Source organism: Pseudochaenichthys georgianus, chromosome 3, assembly GCF_902827115.2.
Source record: "Pseudochaenichthys georgianus chromosome 3, fPseGeo1.2, whole genome shotgun sequence".
NCBI classification, from domain to species: Eukaryota; Metazoa; Chordata; class Actinopteri; order Perciformes; family Channichthyidae; genus Pseudochaenichthys; species Pseudochaenichthys georgianus.
In genome coordinates this window covers 24,286,791-24,303,823 of record NC_047505.1, presented here as the reverse complement: position 1 = coordinate 24,303,823, position 17,033 = coordinate 24,286,791, and the positions used below count along the sequence as shown (strand labels likewise).

At 45.9% G+C, this 17,033-nt stretch overlaps 2 protein-coding genes across 2 annotated transcripts in view; one reads left to right on the top strand and one right to left on the bottom strand.

Moving 5' to 3' along the window:
- Positions 1 to 17,033, top strand: part of itga11a (integrin, alpha 11a) — a 67,496-nt gene that overhangs the window by 39,058 nt on the left and 11,405 nt on the right. Inside the window, exons 13-16 of the mRNA XM_034108181.1 lie at positions 11,880 to 12,083; positions 13,953 to 14,083; positions 14,320 to 14,486; positions 16,781 to 16,920. Of these exons, the coding sequence (XP_033964072.1) occupies positions 11,880 to 12,083; positions 13,953 to 14,083; positions 14,320 to 14,486; positions 16,781 to 16,920 (642 nt within the window). The remainder of the gene's footprint in view (positions 1 to 11,879; positions 12,084 to 13,952; positions 14,084 to 14,319; positions 14,487 to 16,780; positions 16,921 to 17,033) is intronic.
- LOC139433161 (uncharacterized) lies at positions 9,278 to 10,375 on the bottom strand (the record flags this gene model as incomplete). Its single annotated transcript, XM_071202047.1, has 2 exons — positions 9,278 to 10,063; positions 10,259 to 10,375. Coding segments are annotated over 2 exons (903 nt in total), but the record flags the coding sequence as incomplete, so codon positions are not given.

Sequence of the window (17,033 nt, the reverse complement as noted above, 5' to 3'; positions counted from 1 at the left end):
ACTGTGTCAGTAAATACATGTGTGAGCTAGTAATCTGGTAGTGCTGCAATATTTACCTCTCTCTCGGCAGCTGAAGCAACTCGTTTGGTGGCTCGAACTTCACATTTGTTGACACTGTCATTGTCTTGCGCGGCAGACGTGCTGGGACGGTCGGTGTTCCCGACTGCATACGTTGAGAAATCGAATATTGTGGGAACAGATCCTGGCTTCAAATCCGATGTTTTGTATTGAACCAGGCATCCAGACTCATCAAACCTCATTTTGTGGACATAATCGTCATTTTTAAAGTGTTCGCTGCACACACGTGCGTACTGATTCAGCGGCGGATCGGACCGTTTCATGGAAATAACCCATGCTTTGAGCAGCTTCTCATCCGTTAGTGGCAGCCTATGGAAATGTACTTCTTCCTTCTTTGTATAAAATCCATTTGTGCAGCCTGGGGCAATACAATAAACTCCTGACGACGACCGTTTTCTTTTAATGTAAACTACTGGTGCATTGCACGCCATATTGTTTGTTATTGAGCTTTGGCCCAGGAAGCCGTACCCACTCAGTGACGTCACTGGGAAAGTCCCGGAGCAATGGAAGCGCCCATGGTCATTAGGCACGTAATTCAAAAAATAAATGTGCGTATCTCGATCGTTTACATTGGAAATAGACTAGATAAATACATTTCCTAATGGGAATATTGTCGCATGGAAAGCAGTTTGAAAAGTGTTTCCATTTCCCTTTAAGTCTTTGGAGAAAGAAAACTAGACATTGAACTTAAATTGCATACTGGCCGTGACCCTTCATGGCCTCCTCACAAACCATGTGTTTTAAATTGGGCAGCTCTGAATATATTTCTCCATTAATCTCCCTCTTAGTCACACGCACACATTAGGTAGCTGGGAAGGTAAGATCTTCCTTCCTAAATCAAGTCCTTCCCCACTCATTCATCTGAAATAACAAATGATGTCATGTTTCCTCTGCCGACTTTAAATTATATTATGAGCTGGGATGCCAAGTGGAGCAATGATATGCATGACTGCTGATGGGCTAAAGTATTTGCCTACATTTTTTCTTTGATTTTTTTTCCAGTCGGGTATTTGCTTTCAAAGACGTGGATATTTTCCATCTGACTTTCTACTCGCTAAAAATAGAACTTCAAATAAATACACTAAAGCTATACAGCATTCTTCAGTCCTTTTACTGCCAGGAGGTCAAATTCCTCACTTGTTTGTTGCCAGATGTTAAAGATATTTGAGTTCACAAAGGCAGAATTAAAGGATTATGTGAAAAACACAGAAGCTGATCCAAACTTTATCTTTTGTTTTATTTCATGAAAGATCAAACAAATCTTGTTTGCTTCTTTTTACTGGATGAATTCCAACATGATTATTTGACTAAAGATGGGTTTGAGATAAAACGCAGCTGGATGGAGGGCAGAGAGGACAACAATCTCTTCCTAAGTCCTGTTATGATGGATCATTAGAAGAACAGATCAGGGGGGTATACTACGACGCAGGATTTTCGCTTAGCCGGCTAACTTCAGGGAAAACTCTGGGTTTCCGGCCCTACGAAGCTGGTTCTCTTTTTAGCAGGCAAGATCTCCATGGTAACTTATGCTGTGCGGCTAACCTGGGGGGTATACTACGAAGCAGGATTTTCATTTAGCAAGATAACTTCTGGGATTTCCAGTACTTCGAAGTTGGTTCACTTTTTAGCGGGCTAGATCTCCATGGTGACTTATCCTGGAACCTAGTCTGTGCTCCGAAGCAGGATATGTTCCAGGATAAGAGATCAACTGTGCGGAGTTCTTCTTCTTCTTTGCTTTAATGGCGAATCGCTTCCACTTGGAGCATATCGCCACTATACTGTTGATTTATTTAATGTATAAACTAAGGATGCACGATATTGTTTTTTTGAAACCGATACCGATAACTTCCTGCTTCTCAAGACCGATACCGATACCGATAACTGATAATAATATAATATATATATATATATTAAATGTACTTGTAGTTTTTGCACACCTGGTGTTAAAAAAGAGACTAGTAGTGAGCAAATGACATGAGCATTACTACTATGAACAAAACAAAGCCAAGAACAGTTTTGACTCTTCAAAGTGACCATATTTATTTTCCCAAATAAAGTTCTTGCCTTTTTCAAAAGCCTCGTCGATAGGTAAAAGCCCCGGTGCCTTTGCAGCTGGCTTTGGATTCGCCGCTAGTTTAGCAGCGCAGGCGTCTTCGTACGCTTTTAACACACCATCGTAGCGATGGCGATGTTTCAGGTGACTAATCAGGTTGGAAGTATTATAGCTCGTTGCCTTTTTCCCTGCTCGTGGAACTTCTGCATTGCATTTGTTAATACAAATAGCAAGCGAACTATCTAACTCTGAAACTTTGAAATAGTCCCATACTGCCGACGACATGTTTGTTTACTGTCCTGGCTTCACGGCCACACACCATTTACGTCACAGCCAGGCATGAGTTAGGGAGCGCTGGATTTGTGAAAAACTCCCCTCTTCCTAAACCACTAATACCACAGTACTGGCAAAACGGGAGGAGCCGAGTGAAAAACAAGCGCCCCTCATCCCAATCCACACACACCGCAGTATTTTCTCTTTTTTTTTACCCAAAAAATATATTGTATATTATCGGGGCTAAATAATACTTTTATCGGCTTTATCGGGATGATGTCATAATTCCTAATATCGGACCGATAATTATCCGGCCGATAATTATCATGCACCACTAGTATAAACTGCCCATATTGTTCATGTAGAACAGTGTTCGCCTGCACATTGATTTCATTTTTCATTGAATGTAAGCAATCTGACTATTATAACATTAGCGTTAAGAAAGCTTACTTCTGCCACAACATAAGTAACCGGATCAGAGTAACATTAAGTACAGTCCGCGGCATATCACATCATGTATCATATATTTCCTTATCTGAGTCAGCTGAGCCGTATCTGGCCGTGCAACACTCACAGTGTCACATACTGTATGCAGAAGTATTATTTTAAGCAACACATTAAATTGACGAAACACTCGAGACAAATGTAGCCTAATTAAAGTCAGATCCGCTCGTGTCTTAGACGGGGCAGTGATATCATAAACCTGTTAATGTACGCATTCACACTTTTTATTTTACCAGCTGTATTCATCTTGCAGGTGCAGCTATGTGGCTTTTATACTGGATAAAGTGTTTAAGTCATGGATGTTTAAAGTTTAACATCTTCATATTTGTCTAATTATATAGTTGACTTTTCATTCAGGAAGTATGACGCTGCACCTTTCATGTGAACGCGCACCTAACTAGATAGGACACGGCTGGCTTGAGCGATCCACTTGATAACCCGCGTCGTAGTACCGTTTAGCGAGAGCGCGTATGTTTTGGATTAGGCCAACCGGCTAACTCAAACATATCCAGGTTAGGTTGAACCAGCTTCGTAGAGCAGGCCTCAGCTCTTTGAGTGGAAACTGAACTCTGCCAGAAGGCATATATCTAGAGGGCTGACTCTCTGCACATCAGTGGCGAACCGTGTCAATCACAAAATATCTGATTGGTTGCCTTTTTTTTCTAACACAAAACCACTCAAATGCGTAGTGCATGGACCGAGAAAGACAAACAAATCAACGTAACACTGTAATATTACAGATCAATAACACAGATACGATTCTCATTTGTTCATTTTATTTACATTTTATTAGATTTTATTTGTATAATTAATTCGAATTTGTTGTTCTGAATTCTGCTGCCATCTCGTCCAGAGTGGCTGCCCCCGGGTTACCCGACAGGTCCTCGCAGAGCTCCGCTTGGTAAGCGGTTAGCAGCGAGGACACGTTCAGGGCCCTGGCGGACAACGCTGCAGCTTTGTAGGACTTTTCAGTCATTGTAGACTGAAAGCGGTCCGACTTTGCTGGCAGCGTGGGGTTCCAGCGGTTCCATGGGCGGTATGCGGAGCAGGCCAAGTTTCTCCATTCCGTCGCAGTCTAGGGAGGAGGCAACCTGGATTGGGACCTTGTTGCTGAAGGGCCGATCTCTCCACGAGACCGACACCTCATCCAACATCTCCGGGAAGACCGGAAGGAGTTGCCTCTTTTTGCCCGCTGCTTGGGGAAGATGTTTTCCCTCGTAGCGGTACCTGGAGGTCTCCTTGGCCATTTCAGGCCACGGGACGTTGAGTCTGGCCGCGGCGCGTTTGCACATGGCCTGCAGGTCCATGCTCAGACCGGGCGAAGCTGGTGTGCTATCGCCCGGGAGAGCAGCCCTCGCTCCAGGCTTTGCAGCCTGGGCCGATGACATGAAGGTGTCCTCTTCCTGTTCATCCGACTCGGACAGGAGGAACGCCAGGGCGTCCTCCTCGTAGTCCAGCTCGAGGACTCTCCGCGGGTGAGACCATGGTGAGGTCTAACCGGGAGCCCCAGCTTGGCCTGCCAGGGCGCGGGATTCCGGTTCTGTGGCCATCGCAGATAATGAGCCCCAGACCTTGACTGCCAGCCAGCGGGTCCGTGGACATGGGGGGGGGGGTCCTGTTTCGACAGGCTAGCTTGTCGTGCTAACCGTCGGCGGAGGCTCTTAACGGTGAAGCATGACCCGGGGTTGTCGATAGCGCCTCGGGCGTGTTCCAGCCCGAGGCAGGACGAACAGACCTGGTGTGTGTCTGTGCCCGAGATCTTCAACCCGCAGCTGCAGAGTCGAGCCACCGAGTCCCTGACTCCTCTGGTGTGAGGGAGAGGGGCGTCCATCTTGTTCGCCTCGTGGCGTGGAGAGGGCCCGCTCTCGACAGGTGGGATGGGAGAATTCCAGGGTATTCTCTGAATACCTTGAAGGCCCTGACGGTTCACCACTGCTGCACATACACGTTCTGCTTTATTAACCCTTACCGGATAACTCATTATTTATTTTCAAAAATGAACACTTAAAGATAGTACAACTATAATAGTGGAATACACATTTTTTCTTTATATGAAATGAACAGAAAACACTAACAAGTACGGAGCCCCCTAGGGGACATGGAGAAAAAAAAAATGTTTTGTTCAAATAATATTTTGTCCCCTAGTAGGCTCCGTACCATTATAACATGCTGGTAAATGAGCAGAAAGATAAAAAGCCCCCGGCTCTAACGCAGTTCTCATGATGCAGCATTTAGTCCTGTATCACATGGAAACAGATCCAACTCTGGAAACACGTGAAAGGTTTTCGTACTCATTCATAACACTCCATTCGATGTCTCACTATGGGATGCGCCTCATCGCGGAGCAAACAGAAGCATCAATCTCATTACGCCAATCCTGATTGGCTGGTGATCTTGATGTCAGCGTCAGGGAATCCACCCCCTATAAGTAGCTTGCGCCACAACGCATGCGTCATTCAAACACCTCTTCTTGCTTCAGAGCACATCTCTATAGTAGCCGGACAAGCTTCACTGTCCACAGACTGAACCCAAATACCCATTTCGGTCGATAATGGTGGTAATATCTTTTTCTCCCATCCCACCTGTCGAGAGCGGGCCCTCTCCACGCCACGAGGCGAACAAGATGGACGCCCCTCTCCCTCACACCAGAGGAGTCAGGGACTCGGTGGCTCGACTCTGCGGCTGCGGGTTGAAGATCTCGGGCACAGACACACACCAGGTCTGTTCGTCCTGCCTCGGGCTGGAACACGCCCGAGGCGTTATCGACAACCCCGGGTCATGCTTCACCGTTAAGAGCCTCCGCCGATGGTTAGCACGACAAGCTAGCCTGTCGGAACAGGACCCCCCCCATGTCCACGGACCCGCCGGCTGGCAGTCAAGGTCTGGGTCTCATTATCTGCGATGGCCACAGAACCAGAATCCCGCGCCCTGGCAGGCCGGGACCCGGTGACGACAAGACACACGCGGGAACGGATTCCGAGCGAGGGCTGCTCTCCCGGGCGATAGCACACCAGCTTCGCCCGGTCTGAGCATGGACCTGCAGGCCGTGTGCAAACGCGCGGCGGCCAGACTCAACGTCCCGTGGCCTGAAATGGCCAAGGAGACCTCCAGGTACCGCTACGAGGGAAAACATCTTCCCCAAGCAGCGGGCAAAAAGAGGCAACTCCTTCCGGTCTTCCCGGAGATGTTGGATGAGGTGTCGGTCTCGTGGAGAGACCGGCCCTTGAGCAACAAGGTCCCAATCCAGGGTGCCTCCTCCCTAGACTGCGACGGAATGGAGAAGCTTGGCCTGCTCCGCATACCGCCCATGGAACCGCTGGAACCCCACGCTGCCAGCAAAGTCGGACCGCTTTCAGTCTACAATGACTGAAAAGTCCTACAAAGCTGCAGCGTTGTCCGCCAGGGCCCTGAACGTGTCCTCGCTACTAACCGCTTACCAAGCGGAGCTCTGCGAGGACTTGTCGGGTAACCCGGGGGCAGCCACTCTGGACGAGATGGCAGCGGTCACGGACAATTGTCTCCATGTCCAACGCTGCGCCGTCCAGGCCACGGGCAAGGTAATGGGGATCATGGTGGTGCAGGAAAGAGCGAGATGGCTCAACCTCACCAACCTCCCTGACCGGGAAAAGGAGGATGTGCTGGATATGCCCATTGTTCCCGAGGGAATTTTCGGCTCCGCTCTCGCCTCCATGCAAAGGAGGTGTTAGACGAAGAAGAAGGAGGACGAGGCACTCCACCTCTGCCTCCCTCGAAGGGTCCAGCCGCTGCCTTCGCAGCAGCAGTCCTTCACCCAAGCTGCCTCGAACTCTGCTCGGTTTAAAGCACCGGACAAGCAGAGGTCGCAGCCCACCCCGAGTCCCCAGCCCAGGCTGGAGACAAGGGCAAGCTGGCCTAGAAAATCTCCGGTTCCGGCTGCAGCTCAGGCTCAGCCAACCCAGAATTTAGGCCAGCAGTCGAGGAAGAAGAAGCGAGCGGCGTGACAGCCCCTCCTTCTCCCCTCTGTGACAGAGCTGGAAGTTCATTCCCCGGCTCTGAATGTGTTCCCGCCGCCTCGAGAGATGCCTAAACACCATCCTCAAGTCCGCACAAACACATGTCACACGTTGATTGATTCTTTTGTTATAAAACATTTGCCGCTGACGCATCCAGGCTTCAGGCCGAGGGCGCAGCTCAAAAAAAATGAAAAGAAAATCAATAAAACCAATAAACAGCCCGTAAATTGTTCCCCTTCTGAGAGCAGCTACGGCATCTCTCAAAAGGCGGATTACTGACGGTTCTGTGAAGGCACCACCGCCACGTGCAGTGCCGGCTGGGGCTTTAAGGGCACCACCGTCACGCGCATGCGCAGTGCCGGCTGGAGCCGTAAGCGTGACATCTCAGCTGGCTCTAAGGAGCATACAGCAGGAGTTACTCACAACATCTGCCTGGGCTTCTCAAAACAGTTACACACTATCTGTTTTCACAAGCCCGGAGAGAGTCAACCCATATTCTGGAGAGAGAGGTTCTCTCTCTCCTAGAAAGGAGGGTTTTATCTATAATGCCCACCGAGCGGAGTCAGATTACGCAGACAAATGTTCTCGTAAAGCACCCGCTCAACATGGGCCTCATAATAAAACTAAACCCCGCGCGCCACGGCGTGCGGAGAGTATTGGTTATTATGTAATGCGTAGTGGCACTACACCCGACTTTTCTAGTACGGGACGCGCCTACGGGGGCTGTCCTTTCCCGGAAGGTGGTCACCACAGACGCATGTCAGACAGGCTGATAGGGTATTTACGAAGGTCGCCCGGTGAGGGGTCTCTGGAGCAGAGACCTGGACAGAACTACAGTCCAGAGGTGCACCACTCTATGCAGACTGGACTCCACATCCAAGGATCGTGAGTCCGCTGTGGGTGTGTTACGGCAGAGCCGCGTTAAATCTGTTCGCATAAAGAAAAAATGCTCAATGACAGCTGTTCTCTTTAATGCACGATTTAAACGCACTGTTAGGCGGGGACGCACTCGTACACTCGTTCCCACCCCTGGCTCTGATACCCCCAACTCTGGCCAGAGTGAAGGAGCAACGCCACACACTTATCCTGATGGCTCCGCCCTAGCCCGCAACGTACGGGCTGGCGGAGATATATCAGCTGTTGTGCGGGCAGCCATGGCAGCCCCCACCACGCAGGGACAGATTGTCTCAGGCGGGGGGGGGGCGATCCTTCACCCACGCCCAGAGCGCAGGGCACTATGAGCCTGACCCGTGAGTGGTATAATCTGAATACAGTGGGACTCCCTCAGAAGGTGATAAACACTATTCAGAGTGCGAGAGCTTCCTCCACCAGGACACATCTCTTTTCAATGTCTTGTCGGGGTGATTTTATCATTTCTACAGGACTTGATCGATAAACACAGAGCTTTCTCCACGATCAAGGTGTACCTGGCTGCTATTGCTGCATGCCATGTGGGCTTTGAGGGTAAGACGGCTAGCCAACATCCTTTGGTCTGCCGTTTTATGAAAGAGGCTCGTAAGCTCCTCCCTGTCTCCAGGTGGCTGGTGCCCTTATGGGACCTGGCAGTGGTTTTAAATGGGCTCAGAATGACCCCATTTGAACCCCTGGAAGGAGCTGACATGAAACATCTGTCACTCAAGACAGTGCTGTTACTGGCCCTGGCATCCGCCAAGCGGGTCAGTGATATTCATGCATGTCTGTACATCCTTCATGCACTCAGTTCGCCCCAGGGCAAACGAGAGTGTTGTTGAAGCCCAACCCTGCCTTTACACCAAAGGTGGTTGGTTCGTGTACTCCAATTGACATTGAGGCATTTCCTCCACCGCTGGTTTCCTCCGGGGAGCAGCAGCATGATCTGTTGTGTTCAGTCCGTGCTTTACACACATATATGGACAGATCAAAGGAGCTTCGTCTTAACTCTTTGTGTCCTGGGCTAACCCTCACAAGGGCAAGCCTGTTACTAAGCAACGGCTCTCCCACTGGATTGTGGAGGCAATTGCTTTGGCCTATACGAGTCAGAGTTTGCAAGCACCTTCGGGTCTGCGGGCTCACTCAACACGGGGCCTGGCTACATCCTGGGCTTTGTTCAAGGGTGTTTCCATCCAAGACATCTGTGCAGCGGCGAGCTGGTCCTCGCCACTCACTTTTTATTACATTACATTGCATTTAGCTGACGCTTTTATCCAAAGCGACTTACAATAAGTACATTCGACCAGGAAGACACAACCTTGAAGAAAACAGAATCATATAAGTACATCAGGTTTCATAGAGCCAAGTATTTCAAGTGCTACTCAACTGGCTATAGATAGCCAGTCCTTTATTAGTATATAAGTGCTCTGTTAGCAGTTCTTTGTTAGTAATTCTATCGCTCGAGGTGGAGTCGAAAGAGATGAGTTTTCAGTCTGCGCCGGAAGGTGTGTAATCTTTCTGCTGTCCTGATGTCAATGGGGAGCTCATTCCACCATTTTGGAGCCAGGATAGCAAACCCACGTGTTTTTGCTGATGGGAACTTGGGTCCCCCTCGCAGCGAGGGTGCAGCGAGTCGTTTGGCTGATGCAGAGCGTAGAGCACGCGCTGGTGTGTACAGTTTAACCATGTCCTGGATGTAGGAAGGGCCAGATCCATTTGCAGCATGGTACGCAAGTGTCAGTGTCTTGAAGTGAATTCTAGCAGTTACCGGAAGCCAATGAAGGGAGCGGAGGAGCGGCGTGGTGTGGGAAAATTTAGGAAGGTTGAAGACCAGACGAGCCGCTGCATTCTGGATGAGCTGCAGAGGTCGGATGGCACATGCAGGTAGACCAGCCAGGAGGGAGTTGCAGTAGTCTAGGCGTGAGGTGACGAAAGCCTGGACCAGAAGCTGCGTCGCTTTCTGGGTCAGCTGGGGACGTATCTTCCTGATGTTGTAAAGCGTGTATCTGCAGCAACGGGTTGTAGCAGCGATGTTTGCAGTGAAGGACAGGTTGTTATCTAGGATCACACCCAGATTCCTTGCAGTCTGGGTCGGGGAAACAACAGAGGTGCCGATGTTGATAGTCAGGTCAAGAATGGGACAATCTTTTCCCGGAAGGAAAAGCAGTTCAGTTTTGTCAAGGTTGAGCTTGAGATGATGATCAGACATCCACTGAGAGATGTCAGCTAAACAAGCAGAGATGCGTGCAACGACCTGGGTCTCTGAGCGAGGAAAGGACAGAATTAATTGGGTGTCGTCAGCGTAGCAGTGGTATGAAAAACCATGCGGGCTAATGACAGATCCGGGCGAGTTTGTGTACAGGGAGAAGAGGAGGGGACCAAGAACAGAGCCCTGAGGGACCCCTGTAGTTAATTGACAAGGGTCGGACTCGGACCCTCTCCAAGTTACCCTGTAAGTACGGTCTTTGAGGTATGAGGTGAGGAGGGAAAGTGCAGAGCCTGAAACTCCAAGTACTTGGAGAGTGCGAAGGAGGATCTGATGGTTCACCGTGTCGAATGCAGCAGACAGGTCCAATAGGATGATGACAGAGGAGAGGGATGCTGCTTTGGCAGTGTGCAGTTCCTCAGTGACAGCAATGAGAGCAGTTTCTGTGGAGTGACCTGCCTTGAAACCAGACTGGTGCGGATCCAGAAGGTTGTGCTGATGGAGATAACAGGAGAGTTGTTTAAAGACAGCGCGTTCAAGTGTTTTAGACAGGAACGGGAGTAGAGAGACAGGCCTGTAGTTTATAACATCAGACGGGTCGAGAGTGGGTTTCTTTAGGAGAGGGTTTACTCTTGCCTCCTTGAGACTGTTTGGAAAGTGACCAGAAGTTAGAGAAATGTTGATGAAATGGGTGAGAAACGGTAGAACATCAGGAGCGATAGCCTGAAGGAGGTTTGAAGGGATAGGGTCCAGAGGACAGGTGGTAGGGCGGGCAGAGGTAATGAGGGTAAGAACCTCACTTGGCGAGAGAGGGGAAAAGGAGGTTAGTGTGCGGGTGGAAGGAGGGTCTGGTGACCCATCGGTGAGTAAAGGTGAGTCAGAAAAAGAAGAGCGAATATCATCAACCTTTTTTTCAAAGTGGTTAACAAAGTCGCTTGACAGAAGTGAGGAGGGGGGAGGGGCTTTGGGAGGGTCCAAGAGGGTGGAGAAGATGGAAAATAGTTTTTTAGGATTGGAATAGGAAGATTGGATCTTATCTTGAAAGAAAGTGCTTTTTGCCTGCGAGATCGAAGCAGAGAAACGTTTGTCCGCTTTTACAGACTGGACGTCTCCGCTCCAAGCGTGGCCCGAGCGGTGCTGGGCACCTTGTTGAGTCGGGACTCTACCTGTTAAGTTCTGGTTGATCGGTGATTTTCGAGATAAGCTCGTCTGGCAATACGGGACCTACAATTTCCCATAGTGAGACATCGAACGGAGTGTTATGAATGAGAACTATAGGTTACTTACTTAACCCCCGTTCTCAGAGTAACATGAAGTGAGATGTCTCACCAGACGGCCCTCCTTGCTATGGTGAAGCGAGAAGAGGTGCTTATTTTGAATGACGCATGCGTTGTGGCGCAAGCTACTTATAGGGGGTGAATTCCCTGACGCTGACGTCAAGATCACCAGCCAATCAGGATTGGCGTAATGAGATTGATGCTTCTGTTTGCTCCGCGATGAGGCGCATCCCATAGTGAGACATCTCACTTCATGTTACTCTTAGGACTGGGGTTACGTAAGTAACCTATAGATTCGTCTTGTGTTGCGGTTTAAAAATGTTTGTTTCTGTTCATTTTTGGGATGAGTGCCAGATCCCGCACACTGAGACTTGCCATGTAAGCTTATGTCTATTAGTATTTATCAACATCAAAGTATAATCTACAATTATTGTGAGAATCTAAACTATAAAGGGTCTTCAGATATTTATGTAGTAACCAGTGGGAAAACAAATGCATTCTGATAGCTGCAAGACTAGGATGCTCTGTGTAACTGTAACAACAAGTATATTCATGAGCACTGATCATTGTTTCCCTTCATCCCCCAGAACCGTTTTGTCCTTGAGGGAGCGTTGGAAATCCATAATGGAGGCCAGAACGCTCGCTTCGGCTCCTCTCTCGCTCCTGTGCCCGACCTGAACGGTGACGGCTTCAATGACCTGGTGGTGGGAGCGCCGCTGGAAGACGACCACAAAGGAGCCATTTATGTTTTCTTTAGCCAGCAAAACAGAATACTGCGCAAATACAAACAGGTAAGAGCTGTGCAAAGAGTTCACTATAACTACAATGTCTATGTTTTTATTGGTTTTCTATTACTTTCATCATGTGTAGATATCTCCTAACCTTTTTGCAAAAGCATACCACATATTTTCTATATCAACATGCAATATTTCTGACAAAAAAAGACAAAACACTTGTGTTAAAAACTAAAAATGATTTTTGTATTGTTGTCTTTGTTGACAAAAAAAGGCAGATTATATATATGTATATATTTTGTATTTCTCTGATAAGAATAAAATAGCTAATCATTTAGGTGCCTTGTAACTCAAAAGAATAAAACAGGATGAGGTTGATAATATAAACCACCAGGATATATCTATATATATATATATATCTATATATATATATATATATCTATATATATGAGACAGGACTAAGCTGAAAATAGTGTCTCATTCCATACTTCAACAGTTCTTTACCTAGATTTGTGAAGCTTTTGACCAGATTGTATACATCTGATGTAAGAACGAGCTTCCTAAACATGACAAGGAGCAGGAGGGCAGTCCTGAGCAGACAGGCAGTCGACAAAGTGAAGATGAGCAAAAACTGTGCAGGTGGATGTGGGGATCAGGTGACCAGAATAAATTGAGGGCAGATGACAGACAGGTGGATAATAGGCTCTGCAATTACAGGAGAATATCAGGCATGAGAAACTGACAGTATGTGACCATACGGATTGAAACAAAACTGGAGGAAGGAGCTGTCAGCTGTGGTGAACCATTTCAGTCGATTGTATGCCTCAGAGAATGGCTGGAAGTAATGTAAATGTAGTATTTGCATTACATTTAGTAAAACATAAACTCTTTTTTTTAGTCTTGAGTAAATTCTTTTAAATGTACAGTATCTAATTATTACCATATTTCCATGAAGTACGTTTAATTACTCAGTTGAATTGAACACTGCTTTGGTAAGTATTCTAATCACAACATTGTAAACGGTAGTTGTTGTTCATTCTGAGCTTTGTTTTCTCCGATCCTTGATCCGTCTGTTTCTCAGAGGATAGCAGCGACAGATTTGGCTCCTGGCCTGCTGTACTTTGGCCGCAGTATTCATGGAAGATTATATATATGTATATATTTTTTATTTCTCTGATAAGAATAAAATAGCTAATCATTTAGGTGCCTTGTAACTCAAAAGAATAAAACAGGATGAGGTTGATAATATAAACTACCAGGATATATCTATATATATATATATATATGAGACAGGACTAAGCTGAAAATAGTGTCTCATTCCATACTTCAACAGTTCTTTACCTAGATTTGTGAAGCTTTTGACCAGATTGTATACATCTGATGTAAGAACGAGCTTCCTAAACATGACAAGGAGCAGGAGGGCAGTCCTGAGCAGACAGGCAGTCGACAAAGTGAAGATGAGTAAAAACGGGGCAGGTGTGCAGGTGGATGTGGGGATCAGGTGACCAGAATAAATTGAGGGCAGATGACAGACAGGTGGATAATAGGCTCTGCAATTACAGGAGAATATCAGGCATGAGAAACTGACAGTATGTGACCATACGGATTGAAACAAAACTGGAGGAAGGAGCTGTCAGCTGTGGTGAACCATTTCAGTCGATTGTATGCCTCAGAGAATGGCTGGAAGTAATGTAAATGTAGTATTTGCATTACATTTAGTAAAACATAAACTCTTTTTTTTAGTCTTGAGTAAATTCTTTTAAATGTACAGTATCTAATTATTACCATATTTCCATGAAGTACGTTTAATTACTCAGTTGAATTGAACACTGCTTTGGTAAGTATTCTAATCACAACATTGTAAACGGTAGTTGTTGTTCATTCTGAGCTTTGTTTTCTCCGATCCTTGATCCGTCTGTTTCTCAGAGGATAGCAGCGACAGATTTGGCTCCTGGCCTGCTGTACTTTGGCCGCAGTATTCATGGCACAATGGACATGAACGATGATGGTTTAGTGGACCTGGCAGTAGGTTCCCTTGGTGCTGTTGTTCTCCTTTGGTTAGTATTACACACAGACTGTACATATATATTTCAGCAAGTAAATAATACTTTTGTTTTATTCAAGACGGTTATTGTGGTTAATTCTGCAATACTTTTAAGACATCTCTTTCATCCCCACATGTTCTGTTATCACCCTTTAATAGAGAGATTCATGTACACCTTAAAAAATAATTATATTTTGGAAATATTCTTTGGTCTCAAAGTTGATCTGTAAGAACTTCATGTCCTCACAGGTCACAGAGTGTCATCCGGATATATACCACCATCAGGTTTGAGCCAAGTAAGGTCAACACCTTTGTGAAGGACTGTCAGAGAGGCGGCAAAGACGTGACCTGCATGTCAGCCATTGTATGTTTCAACATCACTGCCAGGACGGCCATTCCTCCCACGCAGGAAATTGGTAAGAAAGCAACAATAATCCTCCTCTGTGGAGGCATGTCATTAAATCTTCCCCTTCATCTTTGCCTGATGTTTGGCATCTTCCAGAAGTTAGTAAAACCCTATTTCATCTTTTTGTAAATCATACCCTACTCATTGCACAACCTTTCAAAATACATATAAAACTACAAGTCTGAAGAGAAGGAAAAAGACGCTGACACTGGCAGCTGTATGGTCCAACCTCTGGATAAGGTAAAATCTTAAACACATAATTTTTACTGATAAGCTTGAGCAGAGACATTTATATGTTGGCTCTGTATCTGCAATGTAGTTCAGCTGTTCTGTTGGATTGTGATACATGACAAAGGATGAAAAATGGCTGTCTTTAAGTGAGCGAAAACATACATTACAATATATAACGTCCCGGCTAAAAAGGAATTTTCAGCATGTGGCCTGTAAAATTTGCGATGGCTAAAACTCTGGGTGGCGCCAAAGGGAAATGTTTCTTTACTAGCAATAAGATATTCTGATCTCACTGCTGTTCCCTTCCAAAGCTAATGCTACTGCTTCCAAAACTGATACAGCTAAACCACATTAGTGCTGTCAAATGTTCCTTTTACTGTGTGAACGCTGGTTGGAATTAATCTACAAGCTTATTGCTTTTTTTTTTTTAAAAAGAGAGTTGTTTTCTTCTTGTTGTCGGCGATTCAAAGATCCTGCAGAAGGTTGTTGTGCCGTTGGTAGTAACCCACCTGCATGAAACCGCAGTGCTCCTCTGCTCACAATTTGTTTTAAGAGATATGATGGCAGGGTCCAGTTTCACTGTGTGTGAGGGGGGAGGACGCAGAGGTGTGGAGGAGCGTGTTCTGAGTTAACCTTCTGACCCTCAGACATCTTTATCAAATCTATCGGACGCGCCAAAACAGAGCAGAGGAAAAAGAGAGGAGAACTTATCTTGTCTTTGCTGGTTACATACAGTGGAACACGTTTATTTAATTTTTCATTCATTGTCGTGTCTGGCTAGTAATGCTTGACAGATGCTGGTGTTTGTGAGTTCGCTGTGGTCTATTGCATAACATGGAAATTATTTGTTCTGTCCCAGTGAAGGCAATCTTATTTTTTCAAAAATGTATATGTACAGTTTGAGAGAAACTGTACATATATATTTATATATTTACGTACTATTAACCCTTTGGAATCCAGGGCTAATTTGGCCGTTTTCGCATACTTTTGATTTGTCTTACTAAACCCCATTAAGAAATGTTTGGCATGTCAATGTTTGGTATCTTTCTTTTAAGGACAACCTCACCTATATAACCTGATAGTTATTTCCGTCATTTTGAGATACTATATGAACATTTTGGACCCAAAATCACAAAAGGAAAAACGTAAAAACAGATTTTGAAAATGATATTATTTTTCATATAGGTAACACAAACATACACAACGAAACCATTTGAAAGCTGATACGGCAAAGATATTCAAATATGTGCTTCCATTTTTCATACTTTTGAAATGTATTAACTTTATATCATCGTATCTCCGTGTTTACTGGGTCTTTTTGCATGAAACAAAGACTGGGATGTAGTTTCAAGCCAGTACTTTCGACAGAAACACACGTCAATGTTGTCCGGACTGTTGTTTTTAATGCGGCACCGGCTTGAACAGGTCATGTGATCTGATCACGCCGGCGTGACGGTCGAGTCCAAAGGGTTAAGATGCCATTTGTTGAGATGTGAGGTACTATACTGATGTGAAATGCTGCTGGGTGGCCAAAAAGCTGTTCAAACAGGAAAAGTTAACTTTGAGTTTCTCTCATCCAAAAACCAAACACAATAATATCTGATAATGATAAATGTAATTTTGCGAAAAGTCGAGAGATTCTTCTTGTTCATTGTTTGTATTGTGTAAAAAAATTCTCCTATTCTGCAATTCTCTGGTTGACCCCAAACACAACTCGTGCAAAAGTTCACTCTTTTAGATGTTTCCTCATGCAATGAAAACACGCGGCAATACATTAAAAGCCTTTTTAAACAATGTGGCTTGGAAATAACTCCATTCTGAAACCAGGGGGTTTGGATTCTTGTATGTGGTTACATACACATTCATCATGCTGTGTGTTCAAAGAAAAGCTAATATTGCATTGCACTGCACAGTGATCTTATGTCTGATGCCTCCATTTGTCAATTAGTCTGCACTAACCTAAGTCAAAACAGAAACCGATTTATCTCATAAACATTTGAACGCGAATAGAACAGAACCTTTAAATATTTCCAATGGAAGTGCAATTTCTGATCCCTTCTTCTAACCCACCAGGGATTAAATATAATGTCTCCACTGCGGAGAGACGTTTCAATCCTCGGGCCGTACTGGACAACCCAAGCAAGCTGCAGCCTCAAAACCTGACCCTCTTTCCTGGAGAAGAGACCTGTGAACACATCTACTTCCATGTCATGGTGAGGCCCGTGATGAGGGGTACAAGTTCATGTGAACCCCAAGACCAGTGTTGAACTTAACGGCTAAAATGGCTAAAATATATGTGTGATTCTGTGAAAAGATTAAGATTTAG